General features: G+C 47.0%; 1 protein-coding gene across 1 annotated transcript in view; it reads left to right on the top strand.

Annotated features, from left to right (window-relative positions):
• The window catches only part of LOC115082242 (obscurin-like protein 1), a 65,417-nt gene that overhangs the window by 9,610 nt on the left and 33,355 nt on the right, over positions 1-22,452 (top strand). Inside the window, exons 3-6 of the mRNA XM_029586490.1 lie at positions 2,433-2,708; positions 4,298-4,570; positions 16,139-16,198; positions 18,970-19,242. Coding sequence (XP_029442350.1) covers positions 2,433-2,708; positions 4,298-4,570; positions 16,139-16,198; positions 18,970-19,242 — 882 coding nt within the window. The remainder of the gene's footprint in view (positions 1-2,432; positions 2,709-4,297; positions 4,571-16,138; positions 16,199-18,969; positions 19,243-22,452) is intronic.

Here is a 22,452-nt window from a genome sequence, read left to right as displayed (position 1 = left end):
CAGGTTTATTGGGGTTGTGATAGCTTAGCCCAGCAGTGTGAACGCCACCTTCCCCAGGATGGGCCCAGGTGGTGATTACCTAAAGGAAGAACCCTAAAGGTAGGCAGGTAGAGGGGTGCCACCTCCACTCCCTGCGAGTGGAGGTGGCAGAAAGAAAGATCAGGAAAGCAAGCGACAAACTCCGAGAATCACTGAGGAGGAGGACGGGATTATGGAGCTGAGTCCCCGCTTCATTTGCCAGTCTGTGGATCCTGAAAATCAGTGCAAATCATGACCTACGTTCCCTCCCTAATTCCACCCCTCTAACTGCCTACCTTTAGGGTTCTTCCTTTAGGTAATCACCACCTGGGCCCATCCTGGGGAAGGTGGCGTTCACACTACTGGGCTAAGCTATCACAACCCCAATAAACCTGAACGCTTCCTCCCTGCACCATCATCTCATCTTCGGCCTCAGCCTGCCTCAGGGGTCCTGTGTGTGTGAAACTAGGAATCCTGGATTTTAGTTTCCTACCTACAATCATAGGTTTGTTCTCCAGAACTTCTCTATATCGCTGGTGCCCACATGTACTACATCTCGGCATTCTCTGAAATTGTAACTAGACGACATGTGACGTGCACTGCCTCACAGCCGCTAGGCCCTCCGCTCTCTGTACTTGTCATCACTTACAGGTACAGGCAGTCACAGGCACTCCTGTCTGCTGGCGGCAGTCAATCAGTCACAGTGACTGCCATGTCTGGGTGTCAGTCACAGGGATTACTGTCTGTTGGCGGCAGTCACATGCAGCCAGTGGAAAGGTCTCTGATTCAGTGCCCTCATATATATATATATATATATATATATATATATATATATATATATATATATATATAAAATCAGTGACAAGGAGTCTTATCTGTTGGCTACAGTCAAAGATACAGGCCTTGAAAGGGCTTTAAGTCTGTTAGTGACAGTTATAGATAATCAGTGATAGAAACACTTGTACAGCAAGTAACAGTGATTCATGAGTGTTTGAGTCAGTCTCAGTGATTGTCTGTGGGTGTTAGTGATGAGGAGTCTTGTCTGTTGGTGACAGTCACAGTTATTCAGTGACAGATCATTGTGTGTCAGTCTCAGTGACTGTCTGTGGGTGTTAGTGACAGGATCTCTTGTCTGTTGGTGACAGTCAATTATTCAGTGACAGGGCTCGTGTGTCAGTATCAGTGACTGTGGGTGTTAGGGATGAGGAGTCTTGTCTGTTGGTGACAGTCACAGTTAATCAGTGACAGGGCTCATGTGTCAGACTCAGTGACTGTCTGTGGGTGTTAGTGATGAGGACTCTTGTCTGTTGGTGACAGTCACAGGTAATCAGTGACAGGGCTCGTGTGTCAGTATCAGTGACTGTCTGTGGGTGTTAGTGACGGGGTCTCTTGTCTGTTGGTGACAGTCACAGTTAATCAGTGACAGGGCTCGCGTGTCACTCTCAGTGACTGTGGGTGTTAGTGACGGGGTCTCTTGTCTGTTGGTGACAGTCACAGTTAATCAGTGACAGGGCTCGTGTGTCAGTCTCAGTGACTGTCTGTGGGTGTTAGTGATGAGGACTCTTGTCTGTTGGTGACAGTCACAGGTAATCAGTGACAGGGCTCGTGTGTCAGTATCAGTGACTGTCTGTGGGTGTTAGTGACGGGGTCTCTTGTCTGTTGGTGACAGTCACAGTTAATCAGTGACAGGGCTCGCGTGTCACTCTCAGTGACTGTGGGTGTTAGTGATGAGGACTCTTGTCTGTTGGTGACAGTCACAGTTAATCAGTGACAGGGCTCATGTGTCAGTATCAGTGACGGTCTGTGGGTGTTGGTGACGGGGTCTCTTGTCTGTTGGTGACAGTCACAGTTAATCAGTGACAGGGCTCATGTGTCAGTATCAGTGACTATCTGTGGGTGTTAGTGACGGGATCTCTTGTCTGTTGGTGACAGTTACAGTTATTCAGTGACAGAGCCTCGTGTGTCAGTCTCAGTGACTGTCTGTGGGTGTTAGTGATGGGGTCTCTTGTCTGTTGGTGACAGTCAGAGTTAATCAGTGACAGGGCTCGTGTGTCAGTATCAGTGACTGTCTGTGGGTGTTAGTGACGGGGTCTCTCGTCTGTTAGTGACAGTCACAGTTATTCAGTGACAGGGCTCGTGTGTCAGTCTCAGGGAGTGTCCGTGGGTGTTAGTGACGGGGTCTCTTGTCTGTTGGTGAGAGTCACAGTTAATCAGTGACAGGGCTCGTGTGTCACTCTCAGTGACTGTCTGTGGGTGTTAGTGATGGGGTCTCTTGTCTGTTGGTGAGAGTCACAGTTAATCAGTGACAGGGCTCGTGTGTCAGTCTCAGGGAGTGTCTGTGGGTGTTAGTGACGGGGTCTCTCGTCTGTTGGTGAGAGTCACAGTTAATCAGTGACAGAGCCTCTTATTCTCAGCCCCTCAGGTCAGCATCACGCAGATCCCAGAAGAGCAGTGCAGGAAGACCCTGGTCTCAGGTCAGTTCTTGCTCCTGGAGTGTGAGGTCTCCAGACCCGAGGCACTGGTCCGCTGGCTCCGGGACGGTCAGGAAGTTCTTCCAGGTGATGACATCTCCATCCAGTCAGAGGGCAGGAAGAGAAACCTGCTGATCGCCTGCTCCCGCCCTGAGCACTCAGGGATGTATATTTGTGATGCAGTACAAGACACCCTGACGTTCACAGTGCAAGTGTCAGGTAATGGGACTGGAAGTAAAGCACAGACAATCTGTAGAACAGATAATCATAAACATGGATCTTAGTTTAAGAAAGACACAGAATATCTTCCTTGTTCTACAATCAGAATGGAAGAAATGTTCTCTATCTCATGATGCTATGTCTCTGCAGAGTCAGCATGGAACAAATGCTCTCTATCTCATGATGCTATGTCTCTGCAGAGTCAGCATAGAGCACATGTTCTCTATCTCATGATGTTATGTCTCTGCAGAGTCAGCAGGGAACAAATGTTCTCTATCTCATGATCCTTTGTCTCTGCAGAGTCAGCATAGAGCACATGTTCTCTATCTCATGATGCTATGTCTCTGCAGAGTCAGCATAGAGCACATGTTCTCTATCTCATGATGCTATGTCTCTGCAGAGTCAGCATAGAGCACATGTTCTCTATCTCATGATGTTATGTCTCTGCAGAGTCAGCAGGGAACAAATGTTCTCTATCTCATGATGCTAGGTCTCTGCAGAGTCAGCAGGGAACAAATGTTCTCTATCTCACGATGCTAGGTCTCTGCAGAGTCAGCATGGAACAAATGTCCTCTGTCTCATGATGCTTTGTCTCTGCAGAGTCAGCATGGAACAAATGTTCTCTATCTCATGATGCTATGTCTCTGCAGAGTCAGCATAGAGCACATGTTCTCTATCTCATGATGCTATGTCTCTGCAGAGTCAGCATAGAGCACATGTTCTCTATCTCATGATGTTATGTCTCTGCAGAGTTAGCAGGGAACAAATGTTCTCTATCTCATGATGCTAGGTCTCTGCAGAGTCAGCAGGGAACAAGTGTTCTCTATCTCATGATGCTATGTCTCTGTAGAGTCAGCATGGAACAAATGTTCTCTATCTCATGATGCTATGTCTCTGCAGAGTCAGCATGGAACACGTGTTCTCTATCTCAGGATGTTATGTCTCTGCAGAGTCAGCAGGGAACACGTGTTCTCTATCTCAGGATGCTATGTCTCTGCAGAGTCAGCATGGAACACGTGTTCTCTATCTCAGGATGTTATGTCTCTGCAGAGTCAGCATGGAACACGTGTTCTCTATCTCAGGATGTTATGTCTCTGCAGAGTCAGCATGGAACACGTGTTCTCTATCTCAGGATGTTATGTCTCTGCAGAGTCAGCAGGGAACACGTGTTCTCTATCTCAGGATGTTATGTCTCTGCAGAGTCAGCAGGGAACACGTGTTCTCTATCTCATGATGTTATGTCTCTGCAGAGTCAGCATGGAACACGTGTTCTCTATCTCATGATGTTATGTCTCTGCACAGTCAGCATGGAACACGTGTTCTCTATCTCAGGATGTTATGTCTCTGCAGAGTCAGCATGAAACACGTGTTCTCTATCTCATGATGCTATGTCTCTGCAGAGTCAGAATGAACACGTGTTCTCTATCTCATGATGCTATGTCTCTGCAGGGTCAGCATGAACACGTGTTCTCTATCTCAGGATGTTCTCTATCTCAGGATGTTCTCTATCTCAGGATGCTATGTCTCTGCAGAGTCAGCAGGGAACCAGTTTCACTTTGCCTCTCCTGTTTGTGTTTTTGGATTTGCAGATCTGCCCGTGAGAATTGTGAATACCAATGATGATGCTGTCCATGAGTACCTGACGGGGGAGCCTGTGGTGTTGAGCTGTGAGCTGTCACGAGGGGGTGCCCTGGTGCACTGGTACAAGGATGGTGTGGAGGTGGAGCTGAATGAAGGCCTGAGAGTGGAGAGTGAAGGGGTCCATCATAGGCTGGTTATTCCCGCAGCGAGGACGCAGGACTCGGGAGAGTTTGTCTGTGACACTGGAGATGATTCTGTCTTCTACGCAGTGAAAGTGGCAGGTCAGTGTGAGTGTGACAGCTTCAATGTCACTCCGGCTTGCACAGGAAATCAGGACTCAGTTTAGAAAAGCAGAGCCTTGGCTTTGTTGATTACTTTTTAGTTTTCCGGAAACGTCGGACCTCTGTGATGTATAAAACTCAACTTAAAATCATCTCAGTTCAATAAACAGTGAAACAACATGTAAATGCCCAAGCATTCCCGGAGAACTAAGACCCGAGGAATACGATGAGATTGTAGTCCCCGGTCCCCTTTCTCTTCCTATACATATGTTTCTGAGTAGTACTATATTCAGTTAAATTATTTATCTGTAAGTACATCATTGTTATTTGTTCCAATGTATTCTGCCCAGTGAGGCGACAGTTTTAGTTCCTTGTAAACCAGTGTGATATGTATATTATACAGGAACATCGGTATATAAAAATTAAATATAAATAAATAAATAAATAAAGGATCGTTTCTCCTCAGCAAATGACAAAATTACCACAAATTCCTAGCTCTGGGGAGAATGTTTAATAATGCACATTGTCAAACTCAGGAGCCACCACAGACATTGACTCTCTCTCTGGTTCTATAAGTCATTTACAGTCAGTGGAAGTGACTTCCCTCTGTCAGCATCAATCACAGTTACAGGCAGTGAAAGTGACTTCCCTCTGTCAGCATCAATCACAGATACAGGCAGTGAAAGTGACTTCCCTCTTTCAGCATCAATCACAGTTACAGGCAGTGAAAGTGACTTCCCTCTGTCAGCATCAATCACAGATACAGGCAGTGAAAGTGACTTCCCTCTGTCAGCATCAATCACAGTTACAGGAGTTGAAAGTGACTTCCCTCTGTCAGCATCAATCACAGTTACAGGAGTTGAAAGTGACTTCCCTCTGTCAGCATCAATCACAGATACAGGCAGTGAAAGTTACTTCCCTCTTTCACCATCAATCACAGTTACAGGCAGTGAAAGTGACTTCCCTCTGTCAGCATCAATCACAGTTACAGTCAGTGAAAGTGACTTCCCTCTGTCAGCATCAATCACAGTTACAGGCAGTGAAAGTGACTTCCCTCTGTCAGCATCAATCACAGTTACAGGCACTGAAAGTGACTTCCCTCTTTCAGCATCAATCACAGTTACAGGCAGTGAAAGTGACTCCCCTCTGTCAGCATCAATCACAGTTACAGGCAGTGAAAGTGACTTCCCTCTGTCAGCATCAATCACAGTTACCGGCAGTGAAAGTGACTTCCCTCTGTCAGCATCAAGCACAGTTACAGGCAGTGAAAGTGACTCCCCTCTGTCAGCATCAATCACAGTTACAGGCAGTGAAAGTGACTTCCCTCTGTCAGCATCAATCACAGTTACCGGCAGTGAAAGTGACTTCCCTCTGTCAGCATCAAGCACAGTTACAGGCAGTGAAAGTGACTTCCCTCTGTCAGCATCAGTCATAGTTACAGGCAGTGAAAGTGACTTCCCTCTGTCAGCATCAATCACAGTTACAGGCAGTGAAAGTGACTTCCCTCTGTCAGTATCAATCACAGTTACAGGCAGTGAAAGTGACTTCCCTCTGTCAGCATCAATCACAGTTTCATTTAGTGAAAGTGACTTCTCTCTGTCAGCATCAATCACAGTTACAGGCAGTGAAAGTGACTTCCCTCTGTCAGCATCAATCACAGTTACAGGCAGTGAAAGTGACTTCCCTCTGTCAGCATCAATTACAGTTGCATTAGTGAAAGTGACTTCACTTTGTCAGCATCAATCACAGTTACAGGCAGTGAAAGTGACTTCCCTCTGTCAGCATCAATCACAGTTACAGGCAGTGAAAGTGACTTCCCTCTGTCAGCATCAATCACAGTTACAGGCAGTGAAAGTGACTTCCCTCTGTCAGCATCAATTACAGTTGCATTTAGTGAAAGTGACTTCACTTTGTCAGCATCAATCACAGTTACAGGCAGTGAAAGTGACTTCCCTCTGTCAGTATCAATCACAGTTACAGGCAGTGAAAGTGACTTCCCTCTGTCAGCATCAATCACAGTTTCATTTAGTGAAAGTGACTTCTCTCTGTCAGCATCAATCATAGTTACAGGCAGTGAAAGTGACTTCCCTCTGTCAGCATCAATCACAGTTACAGGCAGTGAAAGTGACTTCACTTTGTCAGCATCAATCACAGTTACAGGCAGTGAAAGTGACTTCCCTCTGTCAGCATCAATCACAGTTACCGGCAGTGAAAGTGACTTCCCTCTGTCAGCATCAAGCACAGTTACAGGCAGTGAAAGTGACTCCCCTCTGTCAGCATCAATCACAGTTACAGGCAGTGAAAGTGACTTCCCTCTGTCAGCATCAATCACAGTTACCGGCAGTGAAAGTGACTTCCCTCTGTCAGCATCAAGCACAGTTACAGGCAGTGAAAGTGACTTCCCTCTGTCAGCATCAGTCATAGTTACAGGCAGTGAAAGTGACTTCCCTCTGTCAGCATCAATCACAGTTACAGGCAGTGAAAGTGACTTCCCTCTGTCAGTATCAATCACAGTTACAGGCAGTGAAAGTGACTTCCCTCTGTCAGCATCAATCACAGTTTCATTTAGTGAAAGTGACTTCTCTCTGTCAGCATCAATCACAGTTACAGGCAGTGAAAGTGACTTCCCTCTGTCAGCATCAATCACAGTTACAGGCAGTGAAAGTGACTTCCCTCTGTCAGCATCAATTACAGTTGCATTTAGTGAAAGTGACTTCACTTTGTCAGCATCAATCACAGTTACAGGCAGTGAAAGTGACTTCCCTCTGTCAGCATCAATCACAGTTACAGTCAGTGAAAGTGACTTCCCTCTGTCAGCATCAATCACAGTTACAGGCAGTGAAAGTGACTTCCCTCTGTCAGCATCAATCACAGTTACAGGCAGTGAAAGTGACTTCCCTCTTTCAGCATCAATCACAGTTACAGGCAGTGAAAGTGACTCCCCTCTGTCAGCATCAATCACAGTTACAGGCAGTGAAAGTGACTTCCCTCTGTCAGCATCAATCACAGTTACCGGCAGTGAAAGTGACTTCCCTCTGTCAGCATCAAGCACAGTTACAGGCAGTGAAAGTGACTTCCCTCTGTCAGCATCAATCACAGATACAGGCAGTGAAAGTGACTTCCCTCTGTCAGCATCAATCACAGATACAGGCAGTGAAAGTGACTTCCCTCTGTCAGCATCAATCACAGTTACCGGCAGTGAAAGTGACATCCCTCTGTCAGCATCAAGCACAGTTACAGGCAGTGAAAGTGACTTCCCTCTGTCAGCATCAGTCATAGTTACAGGCAGTGAAAGTGACTTCCCTCTGTCAGCATCAATCACAGTTACAGGCAGTGAAAGTGACTTCCCTCTGTCAGTATCAATCACAGTTACAGGCAGTGAACGTGACTTCCCTCTGTCAGCATCAATCACAGTTTCATTTAGTGAAAGTGACTTCTCTCTGTCAGCATCAATCACAGTTACAGGCAGTGAAAGTGACTTCCCTCTGTCAGCATCAATCACAGTTACAGGCAGTGAAAGTGAGTTCCCTCTGTCAGCATCAATCACAGTTACAGGCAGTGAAAGTGACTTCCCTCTGTCAGCATCAATCACAGTTACAGGCAGTGAAAGTGACTTCCCTCTGACAGCATCAATCACAGTTACAGGCAGTGAAAGTGACTTCCCTCTGTCAGCATCAATCACAGTTACAGGCAGTGAAAGTGACTTCCCTCTGTCAGCATCAATCACAGTTACAGGCAGTGAAAGTGACTTCCCTCTGTCAGCATCAATTACAGTTGCATTTAGTGAAAGTGACTTCCCTCTGTCAGCATCAATCACAGTTACAGGCAGTGAAAGTGACTTCCCTCTGTCAGCATCAATCACAGTTACAGGCAGTGAAAGTGACTTCCCTCTGTCAGCATCAATTACAGTTGCATTTAGTGAAAGTGACTTCCCTCTGTCAGCATCAATCACAGTTACAGGCAGTGAAAGTGACTTCCCTCTGTCAGCATCAATCACAGTTACAGGCAGTGAAAGTGACTTCCCTCTGTCAGCATCAATCACAGTTACAGGCAGTGAAAGTGACTTCCCTCTGTCAGCATCAATTACAGTTGCATTTAGTGAAAGTGACTTCCCTCTGTCAGCATCAATCACAGTTACAGGCAGTGAAAGTGACTTCCCTCTGTCAGCATCAATCACAGTTACAGGCAGTGAAAGTGACTTCCCTCTGTCAGCATCAATCACAGTTCCCTCTTCGTACCCGTGTCAGTCCAGACTCCAGGGTTGTGCCTCCTCTCCAGCAGATGGAGACAGAGAAAGTTTTATTGACACTGCTACTTAACTACCTGTGCCTCCTGCAGTTCCTCGCTTATGTCTCTGTCTCCAGTGCATGGTTGATGGGTGCAAACATGCAGTCCTGCAGTCTGGGTAATTGTTTTGTTTCTGAGCCTTCCTCTGGAGGGGTTTTGAATCCTGGTGGGTTCTTCCCTGTCCAGATGAGTCTGCCATGCTGGGGATTGTTGTCCCTTGTGTGTGCTCGTATCCTGTGCCTGTGGGGTGTGTATCTGCTGAACCAGATGCCTGCCCTACACGAGGCCACTCAGGCGGCTGCAGGCTCAGATATCCTTTTGTTTCCCAGTCAGTCTTTCCTTTTCTTTTCATGCTGTTTGCCTCAGTTTTGAGAGTTGAGTAAAGTTTAAAATAATAAAAGAGATGAACAAAAGGAAAGGATCTGAAGTCAGTTGCAGAGCTGTGCTGGGCGGGCAGCTTCCTCCTCTCTGCTTAAGGCGGCTGAAATAGGTTACTTTTTTATCTCTTTTTTTTTCTTTCATCGTCTGTGTCAGGCAGCTTCTATTTATTTATTTAAAGTTTTTCTATACCGACATTCGTTAGCTCCATCACATCGGTTTACATTAAAACATAATGGTAGCAAGGAATTTTCTTTTACAGAAAAGATAAGAATTAAAACAGTGGGATGTGGCTACAGGGGGAAGAGACAGGGGAGGAAGCCAGGGTAATAGACAATGCACATGAACATAGATAACTGCAGAATAGTGGGTGCTTGCAGGTTATGGGCTGGCTAGATACGGACAGGGGAAGGGTAAACTGTATATGTAGGGAGTGAACTATATATAAAAACGGGTAAAGTATATTTAAAATGCGAAGATAATTACATCTTGTACAGGTGTCAGCTTCTACCCAGGTGCGCCTGGATGTGGACGCAGTTTAATCGACTCAGGTTCTGCGCTGGGTGCTCCGAGGGTGGGGAGGTTTCATCCGCTGACCCCCTGTCGCGAAGCAGCATTGGAAGTCCCCCACTCCTGTATTGGCGTTGCTCCGGGGCCCTTTCCCGAGCATCACAGGAATGGCGTCCATCTTGGATTTGCTGTTGGCCATTCCTACGCTGCTGGGGCGGGGAGCGGGATGCTTCCCTGTGTTTGTCTCTGGCCCATTCGATCTATGGCTGCGATCAGAGGCAAGTTGAGGAGGAACAGGGCCTTATGGTGCTGGGTTCTGGCTCTTTCCCTGCGGGATCTGGGGCTTTTGCCTTTCTCTACAGATTTTGTGCTGCTGCTGCAGGAGTCTTACCTGGCCAAGCAGCTTGTGTGGCTGAGGATTCATGATCCTGGCTGGCCCAACTAACTGAGGGGCGTATGGTAGGCCCAAAACAAATTTGCTCTGGGAGACAATGGGTTTCTCCAGTGCAAAGACTGCTGGGTTCCCCCTTAAGTTCTGGCCCGGCTCCCGTGGGGGCAGAGGAGGTTCCGGCTCTGGATGGTCCCATAGATCTGATGGACCCAGTGGCCAGAAGTGCAGATCAAGGGGATGATCCACCAGTCCCAGTCCTCGAAGGGGATGACCTGAAGTTCGTACGCCTTTTTAGAAGAGAAGAGCTTGATGCCCTGATACCTTTGGCTTTTATGATCCCCCAGGAGGACCCAGTCCTGGATGTGATGTGGGGTCCCCCGATGGCCTTCCCGTATCACAAGTTAGTAAAGAAGCTGGTGGAAGCAGAATGGGGAGTCCCCAATTCTGGATTAAAGGTGGGAATAGCCATGGTGAAGCTCTGTCCATTGCCTGAGCAGGCATAGGAACCTTTTGCTCCCCCTAAAGTCGATGCGGTTTCAGAGGTTACTAAGAGGACAACTATCTCTGTGGTAGGCTCCGTGCTGTTAAAGGACGTTCAGGATCGCAAGTTGGAGGTTTTTGAAGTTTCAGCTCTGGGTTTGCCTGCAGCTATTTGTACCAGTTTTATGCAATGTGCTTGTTTCCCCTGGGTCAGGAGATGCAAGAAAGCCTGTCGGAGTCGGGCGAGGAGGCAGAAAGGGCTGAGAGAGTTGAGGCGGCGGTGGCTTATGGAGCAGATGCTCTGTATGATTTGGTTCGTTCCACCTCTCGGATTATGGTGTCTGTGGTTTCCACCAGAAGGTTGCTCTGGCTGCGTAACTGGACGGCTAGGCTCACTGCCTTTCAGGGGTCAACTCTTATTTGGTGAGGACCTCGAGCAGTTGATGCAGTCTCTTGGGGATAATAAGGTCCTTAGGTTGCCAAAAGTTAAGCGTAAGGGCAAGAGGCTTTTTCAGGTGCATCCCCATTTTCGGGTAGATAGAAGGACTCATCGTCCGAGTGGTGGCTGGGCTTCAAAGGCAGTTTCCCCTTTGGGGACAGTCCTGGAGTCAATCCTTTTGGGGTGCCCGAAAACCATTCTGAGGCACTGCAGGGGGAGTGCATCTGGGCTTAAGTCTTTGCAATGATGTGCGGCTGCTCCACTCCATCCTTCCTATTAGAGGAGGTCGCCTCTCATGAATGGGTTCTCAGTGTGGTAAAGGATGGCTACGCTTTAGAATTTGCTCGTCCCATCCACAGTTTGTTTCTAGTTTCCCCATGTGGTTCCTTGGACAAACAAGTAGCAATTCGAGAGACGCTGGGCCAGCTGCTCTGCCTGGGGCTGTGATTCCAGTTCCCCGTGAAGAGATTCACAGGGGAAGATATTCCATTTACTTTGTGGTCCCAAAGAAAGAAGTGACTTTCCAACTGATTTTAGATTTAAAGAAAGTAAATGCAGCTCTAAAGATTCCGTGTTTTGGATGGAAACCATAAGGTCAGTGATTCTGGCGGTTCACAAATGAGAGTTTCTGGCATCTCTGGATCTCTCAGAAGCCTATCTGTACATCCCCATTCATCAAGGCTTGCAGCGTTTCCTGCGATTCATAATTCTGGGGCAACATTTTTAATTTCAGGCCCTTCCTTTCAGATTGGCCACGGCGCCAAGCTCCTTCACCAAGGTGATGGTGATGGCAGCAGTGCTCCGGAAAGAGAGGATTTTGGTGCATCTGTATCTGGAGGACTGGCTTATCGGGGTGAAGTTGGAGATTCTTCGTTGCCAGTCGGTTCAAAAGGTTCTTCATGTCCTCCAGTCACTAGGTTGGGTAGTGAATGTGATGAAGAGTCACCTGTTATCAACACAGTCCCTGGAGTACCTGGGAGCTTGGTTCGACACTCTAGTCGGCAAAATGGACCTCTCAGAGGAGCACGTTCTGAAGCTGCAGGGGCAGATTCAGCGGTTGTTGCAGTTGCAGGTACCCAAAGTATGGGATTATTTGTAAGTTCTGAGCTCTGTGGTCTCAACGGTAGAGTTAGTGTCATGGGCCTTTGCTCATATGAGACTACTTGCAAAGGGTGCTTTTGGCTCAGTGGAATCCAGCATCAGAGGAGTTTTAGCTCCTGTTGCCACTCAAGGGTGTCGCACGGGAGAGTCTTTCTTGGTGGCTTCTAACTTCCAATCTCATTCAGGGTGTGGACCTCAAAGTTCCGGATTGGATGGTAGCTACTACCGATGCCAATCTCACCAATCAGCTACTACCGAGGCCAGTCTCACTAATCAGCTTAGAGTGGCTGGTCCTTGAAAGAGTCTGCATGGTCTATCAACCAGCTAGAGACCAATGCGGTTCACTTAGCCTTGCAGGAATTTCTCCCATTAGTGAGAGGTCTATCGATGAGGGTTCTCTCGGACAGTGCGACAATGGTGGCTTATATCAATCATCAGGGTGGAATCAAGAGTCAAGCAGTAGCCCAGAAGGCACAAGAGTTAATTATTTGGGCAGAGCAGCACCTGGAGTGGATAGCAGCATCCCACATAGCTGGGGTCGAAAATGTTCAAGCGGATTATTTGAGTCGGATGTGTTGGATTCGGGCAAATGGGAATTGTCGGGGTCCACGATGCAGCTGATTCACGAGCGGTGGGGCTCTCCCCATGTGGACGTAATGGCAACTCATCTGAATGCCAAGGCCTTTCACGTTTTCAGTCAGAGGTGAGAGCACGGGGCCGAGGGAGTCAATGCTCTGGTTCTGCCTTGGCCGCAGGGGGTTCTATGTTATGTCTTTCCTCCTTGGCCGCTCATTATGTCGCATAGAAAAGCTCAGGAAGAAGTGGTCTTGGTGGCTCAAGAATGGCCACAGCATCTGTGGTTCATGGATGTGGTCAACTTGGCTGTGGACTGGCCGATTCAGTTTGGTCATCTGGAGGGTCTTCTGTGTCAGAGACCCATATTTTCCGACCAGACTGCTCACTTTTGTCTAGCAGCATGGCTTTTGAGAGGTGGCATTTGAGATGTAGGGGTTATCCAGAGGTGATCATTACTATGTTGTTGCAAGTCAGGATATTTCCTATGGAAGGGTATGGAAGGATTTTGACTCCTAGTGCTCCATGAAAGGCGTTTGCCCTCTCAGGTCTTCAGTCGCAGAATTTTTGTCCTTCCTGCAAGAAGGTTTTGCTAGAAGCTTGTCTCTCAGCTCTCTTAAGGTTCAAGTGGCAGCACTAGGTTGACTTTGTGGCAAGAGAGATGGGTCCTTTATTTCTGCACATTCAGTTCCTTAGGGGGACAAAGAATTAGCAACCTCCGCTTCAGCAGGTTTGTCCGTCCTGGAATCTTAATCTTGTCCTTAGGGGTTTATGTGAGGCTCCTTCTGAATGACTCCGGAGAGTGACGCTAAAGGACTTGACTCTTAAAGTTGCTTTTCTCCTAGCCCTATGTTCGGCTAGGAGGATTTTGGAATTGCAGGCTCTGTCGTGTTATGACCCATTCCTTCAAATTTTGAATTTGGAGGTTTAATTGAGGACGGTACCTTCCTTTTTGCCGAAAGTGGTGTTGGCATTTCACGTCAAACAGACAGTGGAGCTTCCAGTCTTTCTTACGAGAGCTCAAGCTGTTAGATGTAAAAAGAGCTTTGCTGAGATATCTCAAAGTAACAAATGACTTCAGGAGGTCAGACCACCTTTTTGTTCGGTGGAGTGGTCCAAGGAGGGGCTTTCAGGCTTCTAAGGCTACTGTTGCTCGTTGGCTTAAGGCGCTATTGGTTCCTCTTACATTATTCGTGGTTGTCTGGTTCCAGATGGATTGCGAGCTCATTCTAAGCATTCTCAAGTGGCCTTGTGGGTAGAGGCTCAGCTTGTTTCTCCACAGGAGATTTGCAGACCAGTGACATGGAAGTCACTACATAGATTTGTAGACACTATCGTCTGGATGTAGGAGATACGGGTTCCTCATCTTTTGGCAAAAATGTTCTGCGAGTGGGAATCTGCAGGTCCCTCCCTGAGTAGGGTGCTTTGGTACATCCCAGGAGTCTGGACTGATCCGGGTACGAACAGGGAAAGGAAAATTGGTTCTTACCTGCTAATTTTCATTCCTGTAGTACCACAGATCAGTCCAAAACCCATCCACTCTGTTGAGGGGGAGAGTTGTCTGCTTATTCTGTTTTTTATAGCAGATTATATTTTCATATTTTCTAAGTTTTGAAAGATTGGACGTTTTTGAAATTTTATTGTGATTTGCTTGGATATAGATTAATACTGAGGAATTGCAGGATGCACAAGTGGTTAAAAAGCAGTGTCAGTAAAACTTTCTCTGTCTCCATCTGCTGGAGGGGAGGCAAAACCCAGGATTCTGGACTGGGGGTCACAGGGGCGGCCCCTATGACATTGTAAGGGCAAAGGCTAGCGCTGGCGCCATTTTGAATACTGGCAATATGGCCCGAGTGTAGGAGGTCGCTCCCGGACCCCCGCTGGACTTTTGGCAAGTCTTGTGGGGGTCAGGAGGCCCCCAAAACTGGCCAAAAGTCCCTGGGGGTACAGCGGGGGTCCAGGAGCGATCTCTTGCACTCGTGCCGTCAGGTGCCAGGAACCAAAATTGCGCCGATAGCCTTGCCCTTACTATGTCACAGGGGCTACCAACGCCATTGGTCAGCCCCTGTCACATGGCAGGAGCACAAGATGGCGCCGATCGCCATGTGATAGGGGCTGACCAATGGCACCGGTAGCCCCTGTGACATGGTAGGGCTATCGGCGCCATTTTGAACTGGTACAGAGGGTGTGGGAGTGCTCCCGGATTCCCCCTGGACCACCAGGGAGTTTTGGTAAGTCATGGGGTGGTCAAGAGGGTGGGGGGTTGTAGTAAATTTAATTTTAGCCGGGTAACAAATAGGATTAGATGTATAACCGTATCGGGACGCCATACGGACATATACAACGTATCTGCCACCCGACGAATACGTATCCCAAATGCAACGTATGGCGTCCCTCTGCACATCCCTAAAAGGGACTTCCCTCTGTCTGCATCGATCACAGTTACGGGCAGTGAAAGTGACTTCCCTCTGTCAGCATCAATCACAGTTACGGGCAGTGAAAGTGACTTCCCTCTGTCAGCATCAATCACAGATACAGGCAGTGAAAGTGACTTCCCTCTGTCAGCATCAATCAAAGTTACAGGCAGTGAAAGTGACTTCCCTCTGTCAGCATCAATCACAGTTACAGGCACTGAAAGTGACTTCCCTCTGTCAGCATCAATCACAGATACAGGCAGTGAAAGTGACTTCCCTCTTTCAACATCAATCACAGTTACAGGCAGTGAAAGTGACTTCCCTCTGTCAGCATCAATCACAGTTACAGGCAGTGAAAGTGACTTCCCTCTGTCAGCATCAATCACAGTTACAGGCAGTGAAAGTGACTTCCATCTGTCAGCATCAGTTAAAGTGACTCTAATCTATTTGTGGTCGGTCAACTTGAGTGAGGCTCTCTCAGTGATAGGGATTTCCAACCAGATTATTGTTGACAGCTTGCAACAATGATTCATGTATGTTTGTGTCAGTCTCAGTGATTGGTTGTGGGTGTTAGTGACGGGGACTCATGTCTGATGGTATCAGTCAGAGTTAATCAGTGACAGGGCTCGTGTGTCACTCTCAGTGACTGTCTGTGGGTGTTAGTGATGGGGTCTCTTGTCTGTTGGTGAGAGTCACAGTTAATCAGTGACAGGGCTCGTGTGTCACTCTCAGTGACTGTCTGTGGGTGTTAGTGATGGGGTCTCTTGTCTGTTGGTGAGAGTCACAGTTAATCAGTGACAGGGCTCGTGTGTCAGTCTCAGTGACTGTCTGTGGGTGTTAGTGACGGGGTCTCTTGTCTGTTGGTGAGAGTCACAGTTAATCAGTGACAGGGCTCGTGTGTCAGTCTCAGGGAGTGTCTGTGGGTGTTAGTGACGGGGTCTTTTGTCTGTTGGTGAGAGTCACAGTTAATCAGTGACAGAGCCTCTTATTCTCAGCCCCTCAGGTCAGCATCACGCAGATCCCAGAAGAGCAGTGCAGGAAGACCCTGGTCTCAGGTCAGTTCTTGCTCCTGGAGTGTGAGGTCTCCAGACCCGAGGCACTGGTCCGCTGGCTCCGGGACGGTCAGGAAGTTCTTCCAGGTGATGACATCTCCATCCAGTCAGAGGGCAGGAAGAGAAACCTGCTGATCGCCTGCTCCCGCCCTGAGCACTCAGGGATGTATATTTGTGATGCAGTACATGACACCCTGACGTTCACAGTGCAAGTGTCAGGTAATGGGACTGGAAGTAAAGCACAGACAATCTGTAGAACAGATAATCATAAACATGGATCTTAGTTTAAGAAAGACACAGAATCTCTTCCTTGATCTACAGTCAGAATGGAACAAATGTTCTCTATCTCATGATGCTATCTCTCTGCAGAGTCAGCATGGAACAAATGCTCTCTATCTCATGATGCTATGTCTCTGCAGAGTCAGCATGGAACAAATGCTCTCTATCTCATGATGCTATCTCTCTGCAGAGTCAGCATGGAACAAATGCTCTCTATCTCATGATGCTATGTCTCTGCAGAGTCAGCATGGAACAAATGCTCTCTATCTCATGATGCTATGTCTCTGCAGAGTCAGCATGGAACAAATGCTCTCTATCTCATGATGCTATGTCTCTGCAGAGTCAGCGTGGAACAAATGTTCTCTATCTCATGATGCTATGTCTCTGCAGAGTCAGCATGGAACAAATGCTCTCTATCTCATGATGCTATCTCTCTGCAGAGTCAGCGTGGAACACATGTTCTCTATCTCATGATGCTATGTCTCTGCAGAGTCAGCTTGGAACAAATGCTCTCTATCTCATGATGCTATGTCTCTGCAGAGTCAGCATGGAACAAATACTCTCTATCTCATGATGCTATCTCTCTGCAGAGTCAGCATGGAACAAATGCTCTCTATCTCGTGATGCTATCTCTCTGCAGAGTCAGCATGGAACAAATGCTCTCTATCTCATGATGCTATGTCTCTGCAGAGTCAGCGTGGAACAAATGTTCTCTATCTCAGGATGTTATGTCTCTGGAGATTTAGCTTGGAACACATGTTCTCTGTCTCATGATGCTATGCCTCTGCAGAGTCAGCATGGAACAAATGCTCTCTATCTCATGATGCTATGTCTCTGCAGAGTCAGTAGGGAACACGTGTTCTCTATCTCGTGATGCTATCTCTCTGCAGAGTCAGCATGGAACAAATGCTCTCTATCTCATGATGCTATGTCTCTGCAGAGTCAGCATGGAACAAATGTTCTCTATCTCAGGATGTTATGTCTCTGGAGATTTAGCTTGGAACACATGTTCTCTGTCTCATGATGCTATGCCTCTGCAGAGTCAGCATGGAACAAATGCTCTCTATCTCATGATGCTATGTCTCTGCAGAGTCAGTAGGGAACACGTGTTCTCTATCTCATGATGCTATGTCTCTGCAGAGTAAGCATGGAACACATGTTCACTATCTCATGATGCTATGTCTCTGCAGAGTCAGCATGGAACACATGTTCTCTATCTCATGATGCTATGTCTCTGCAGAGTCAGCATGGAACAGGTGTTCTCTTTCTCAGGATGTTATGTCTCTGCAGAGTCAGCATGGAACAAATGTTCTCTATCTCAGGATGTTATGTCTCTGCAGAGTCATCAGAGAACAAATGTTCTCTATCTCAGGATACTATGTCTCTGCAGAGTCAGCATGGAACACATGTTCTCTATCTCATGATGCTATGTCTCTGCAGAGTCAGCAGGGAACAAATGTTCTCTATCTCAGGATGTTATGTCTCTGCAGAGTCATCAGGGAACAAATGTTCTCTATCTCATGATGCTATGTCTCTGCAGAGTCAGCATGGAACACATGTTCTCTATCTCAGGATGCTATGTCTCTGCAGAGTCAGCAGGGAACAAATGTTCTCTATCTCAGGATGTTATGTCTCTGCAGAGTCAGCAGGGAACAAATGTTCTCTATCTCAGGATGTTATGTCTCTGCAGAGTCAGCATGGAACAAATGTTCTCTATCTCATGATGCTATGTCTCTGCAGAGTCAGCATGGAGCACATGTTCTCTATCTCATGATGTTATGTCTCTGCAGAGTCAGCGTGGAACACATGTTCTCTATCTCATGATGCTATGTCTCTGCAGAGTCAGCGTGAAACACATGTTCTCTATCTCATGATGCTATGTCTCTGCAGAGTCAGCGTGAAACACATGTTCTCTATCTCATGATGCTATGTCTCTGCAGAGTCAGCAGGGAACACATGTTTCTATCTCATGATGCTATGTCTCTGCAGAGTCAGCATGGAACAAATGTTCTCTATCTCATGATGCTATGTCTCTGCAGAGTCAGCATGGAACACGTGTTCTCTATCTCATGAGGCTATGTCTCTGCAGAGACAACGTGGAACACATGTTCTCTATCTCATGATGCTATGTCTCTGCAGAGTCAGCATGGAACACGTGTTCTCTATCTCATGATGCTATGTCTCTGCAGAGTCAGCAGGGAACACATGTTTCTATCTCATGATGCTATGTCTCTGCAGAGTCAGCATGGAACAAATGTTCTCTATCTCATGATGCTAGGTCTCTGCAGAGTCAGCAGGGAACACATGTTCTCTATCTCAGGATGCTATGTCTCTGCAGAGTCAGCAGGGAACCCATGTTCTCTATCTCCGGATGTTATGTCTCTGCAGAGTCAGCATGGAACACATCTTCTCTATCTCATGATGCTAGGTCTCTGCAGAGTCAGCAGGGAACCAGTTTCACTTTGTTTCTCTTGTTTGTGTTTTTGGATTTGCAGATCTGCCCGTGAGAATTGTGAATACCAATGATGATGCTGTCCATGAGTACCTGACGGGGGAACCTGTGGTATTGAGCTGTGAGCTGTCACGAGGCGGTACCCTGGTGCACTGGTACAAGGATGGTGTGGAGGTGGAGCTGAATGAAGGCCTGAGAGTGGAGAGTGAAGGGGTCCATCATAGGCTGGTTATTCCCGCAGCGAGGACGCAGGACTCGGGAGAGTTTGTCTGTGACACTGGAGATGATTCTGTCTTCTACGCAGTGAAAGTGGCAGGTCAGTGTGAGTGTGACAGCTTCAATGTCACTCCGGCTTGCACAGGAAATCAGGACTCAATTTAGGAAATCAGAGCCTTGGTTTTGTTGATTACATTTTCATTTTCCTGTCAAGTTGGACCTCTGTGATGTATAAAACTCAACTAACAATCATCTCAGTTCAATAAACAGTGAAACAACATGAAAAGGATCGTTTCTCCTCAGCAAATGACAAAATTACCACAAATTCCTAGCTCTGGGGAAAATGTTTAATAATGCACATTGTCAAACTGAGGAACCACCACAGACATTGACTCTCTCTCTGGCTCTAAAGTCATTTACAGTCAGTGAAAGTGACTTCCCTCTGTCAGCATCAATCACAGTTACAGGCAGTGAAAGTGACTTCCCTCTGTCAGCATCAATCACAGTTACAGGCAGTGAAAGTGACTTCCCTCTGTCAGCATCAATCACAGTTACAGGCAGTGAAAGTGACTTCCCTCTGTCAGCATCAATCACAGTTACCGGCAGTGAAAGTGACTTCCCTCTGTCAGCATCAATCACAGTTACAGGCAGTGAAAGTGACTTCCCTCTGTCAGCATCAATCACAGTTACAGCCAGTAAAAGTCACTTCCCTCTTTAACCATCAGTCACAGTTACAGTCAGTGAAAGTGATTTCCTTCTGTCAGTATCAATGACAGTTACAGGTAGTGAAAGTGACTTCCCTCTGTCAGCATCAATCACAGTTACAGGTAGTGAAAGTGACTTCACTCTGTCAGCATCAATCACAGTTACAGCTAGTGAAAGTGACTTCCCTCTTTCACCATCAATCACAGTTACAGGCAGTGAAAGTTGCTTCCCTCTTTAACCATCAATCTCAGTTACAGTCAGTGAAAGTGAGTTCCCTCTGTCAGCATCAATCACAGTTACAGGCAGGGAAAGTGAATTCCCTCTGTCAGCATCAATCACAGTTACAGGCAGAGAAAGTGACTTCCCTCTGTCAGCATCTATCACAGTTACAGGCAGTGAAAGTGAGTTCCCTCTTTCAGCATCAATCACAGTTACAGGCAGTGAAAGTGACTTCCCTCTGTCAGCATCAATCACAGTTACAGGCAGGGAAAGTGTCTTCCCTCTGTCAGCATCAATCACAGTTACAGGCAGGGAAAGTGACTTCCCTCTGTCAGAATCAATCACAGTTACAGGAAGGGAAAGTGACTTACCTCTCTCAGCAATAATCACAGTTACAGGGAGTGAAAGTGACTTACCTCTGTCAGCATCAATCACAGTTACAGACAGGGATAGTGTCTTCCCTCTGTCAGCATCAATCACAGTTACAGATAGGGAAAGTGTCTTCCCTCTGTCAGTATCAATCACAGTTACAGGCAGGGAAAGTGACTTCCCTCTGTCAGCATCAATCACAGTTACAGGCAGTGAAAGTGACATCCCTCTGTCAGCATCAATCACAGTTACAGGCAGGGAAAGTGATTTCTCTCTGTCAGCATCAACCACAGTTACAGGCAGGGAAAGTGACTTCCCTCTGTCAGCATCAATCACAGTTACAGGCAGGGAAAGTGTCTTCCCTCTGTCAGTATCAATCGCAGTTACAGGCAGTGAAAGTGATTTCCCTCTGTCAGTATCAATCACAGTTACAGGCAGTGAAAGTGAGTTCCCTCTGTCAGTATCAATCACAGTTACAGGCAGTGAAAGTGACTTCCTTCTGTCAGCATCAATCACAGTTACAGGCAGGGAAAGTGACTTCCCTCTGTCAGCATTAATCACAGTTACAGGCAGGGAAAGTGACTTCCCTCTGTCACTATCAATCACAGTTGCAGGTAGTGAAAGTGACTTCCCTCTGTTAGCATCCATCTCAGTTACAGGCAGTGAATGTGACTTCCCTCTGTCAGCATCAATCACAGTTACAGGCAGTGAAAGTGACTTCCCTCTGTCAGCATCTATCACAATTACAGGCAGTGAAAGTGACTTCCCTCTGTCAGCATCAATCACAGTTACAGGCAGAGAAATTGACTTCCCTCTGTCAGCATCAATCACAGTTACAGCCAGTGAAAGTGACTTCCCTCTTTAACCATCAATAACAGTTACAGTCGGTGAAAGTGAATTCCCTCTGTCAGCATCAATCACAGTTACAGCCAGTGAAAGTGACTTCCCTCTTTAACCATCAGTCACAGATACAGGCAGTGAATGAGACTTCTCTCTTTAACCATCAATCACAGTTACAGTCAGTGAAAGTGACTTTCCTCTTTCAGCATCAATCACAGATACAGGCAGTGAAAGTGACTTCCCTCTTTCAGCATCAATCACAGATACAGGCAGTGAAAGTGACTTCCCTCTGTCAGCGTCAATCACAGTTACAGAGGTGAAAGTGACTTCCCTCTTTCAGCATCAATCACAATTACAGGCGGTGAAAGTGACTTCCCTCTGTCAGCATCAATCAAAGTTACAGCCGGTGAAAGTGACTTCCCTCTGTCAGCATCAATCACAGTTACAGCCGGTGAAATTGACTTCCATCTATCAGCATCAATCACAGTTACAGCCGGTGAAAGTGACTTCCCTCTTTAACCATCAGTCACAGTTACAGTCGGTGAAAGTGACTTCCCTCTTTCACCATCAATCACAGATACAGGCAGTGAATGTGACTTCCCCCTTTAACCATCAATCACAGTTACAGGCAGTGAAAGTGACTTCCCTCTGTCAGCATCAATCACAGTTACAGGCAGGGAAAGTAACTTCCCTATGTCAGAATCAATCACAGTTACAGGAAGGGAAAGTGACTTCCCTCTCTCAGCAATAATCACAGTTACAGGCAGTGAAAGTGACTTACCTCTGTCAGCATCAATCACAGTTACAGACAGGGATAGTGTCTTCCCTCTGTCAGCATCAATCACAGTTACAGATAGGGAAAGTGTCTTCCTTCTGTCAGTATCAATCACAGTTACAGGCAGGGAAAGTGACTTCCCTCTGTCAGCATCAATCACAGTTACAGGCAGTGAAAGTGACATCCCTCTGTCAGTATCAATCACAGTTACAGGCAGTGAAAGTGACTTCCTTCTGTCAGCATCAATCACATTTACAGGCAGGGAAAGTGACTTCCCTCTGTCAGCATCAATCACAGTTACAGGCAGGGAAAGTGACTTCCCTCTGTCAGTATCAATCACAGTTACAGGCAGTGAAAGTGACTTCCCTCTGTTAGCATCCATCTCAGTTACAGGCAGTGAAT

The sequence above is a fragment of the Rhinatrema bivittatum genome, unplaced genomic scaffold (genome assembly GCF_901001135.1).
Source record: "Rhinatrema bivittatum unplaced genomic scaffold, aRhiBiv1.1, whole genome shotgun sequence".
NCBI lineage: Eukaryota > Metazoa > Chordata > Amphibia > Gymnophiona > Rhinatrematidae > Rhinatrema > Rhinatrema bivittatum.
Note: the sequence above shows the minus strand (reverse complement) of the source record. Positions and strands in the feature narration are given on the sequence as shown.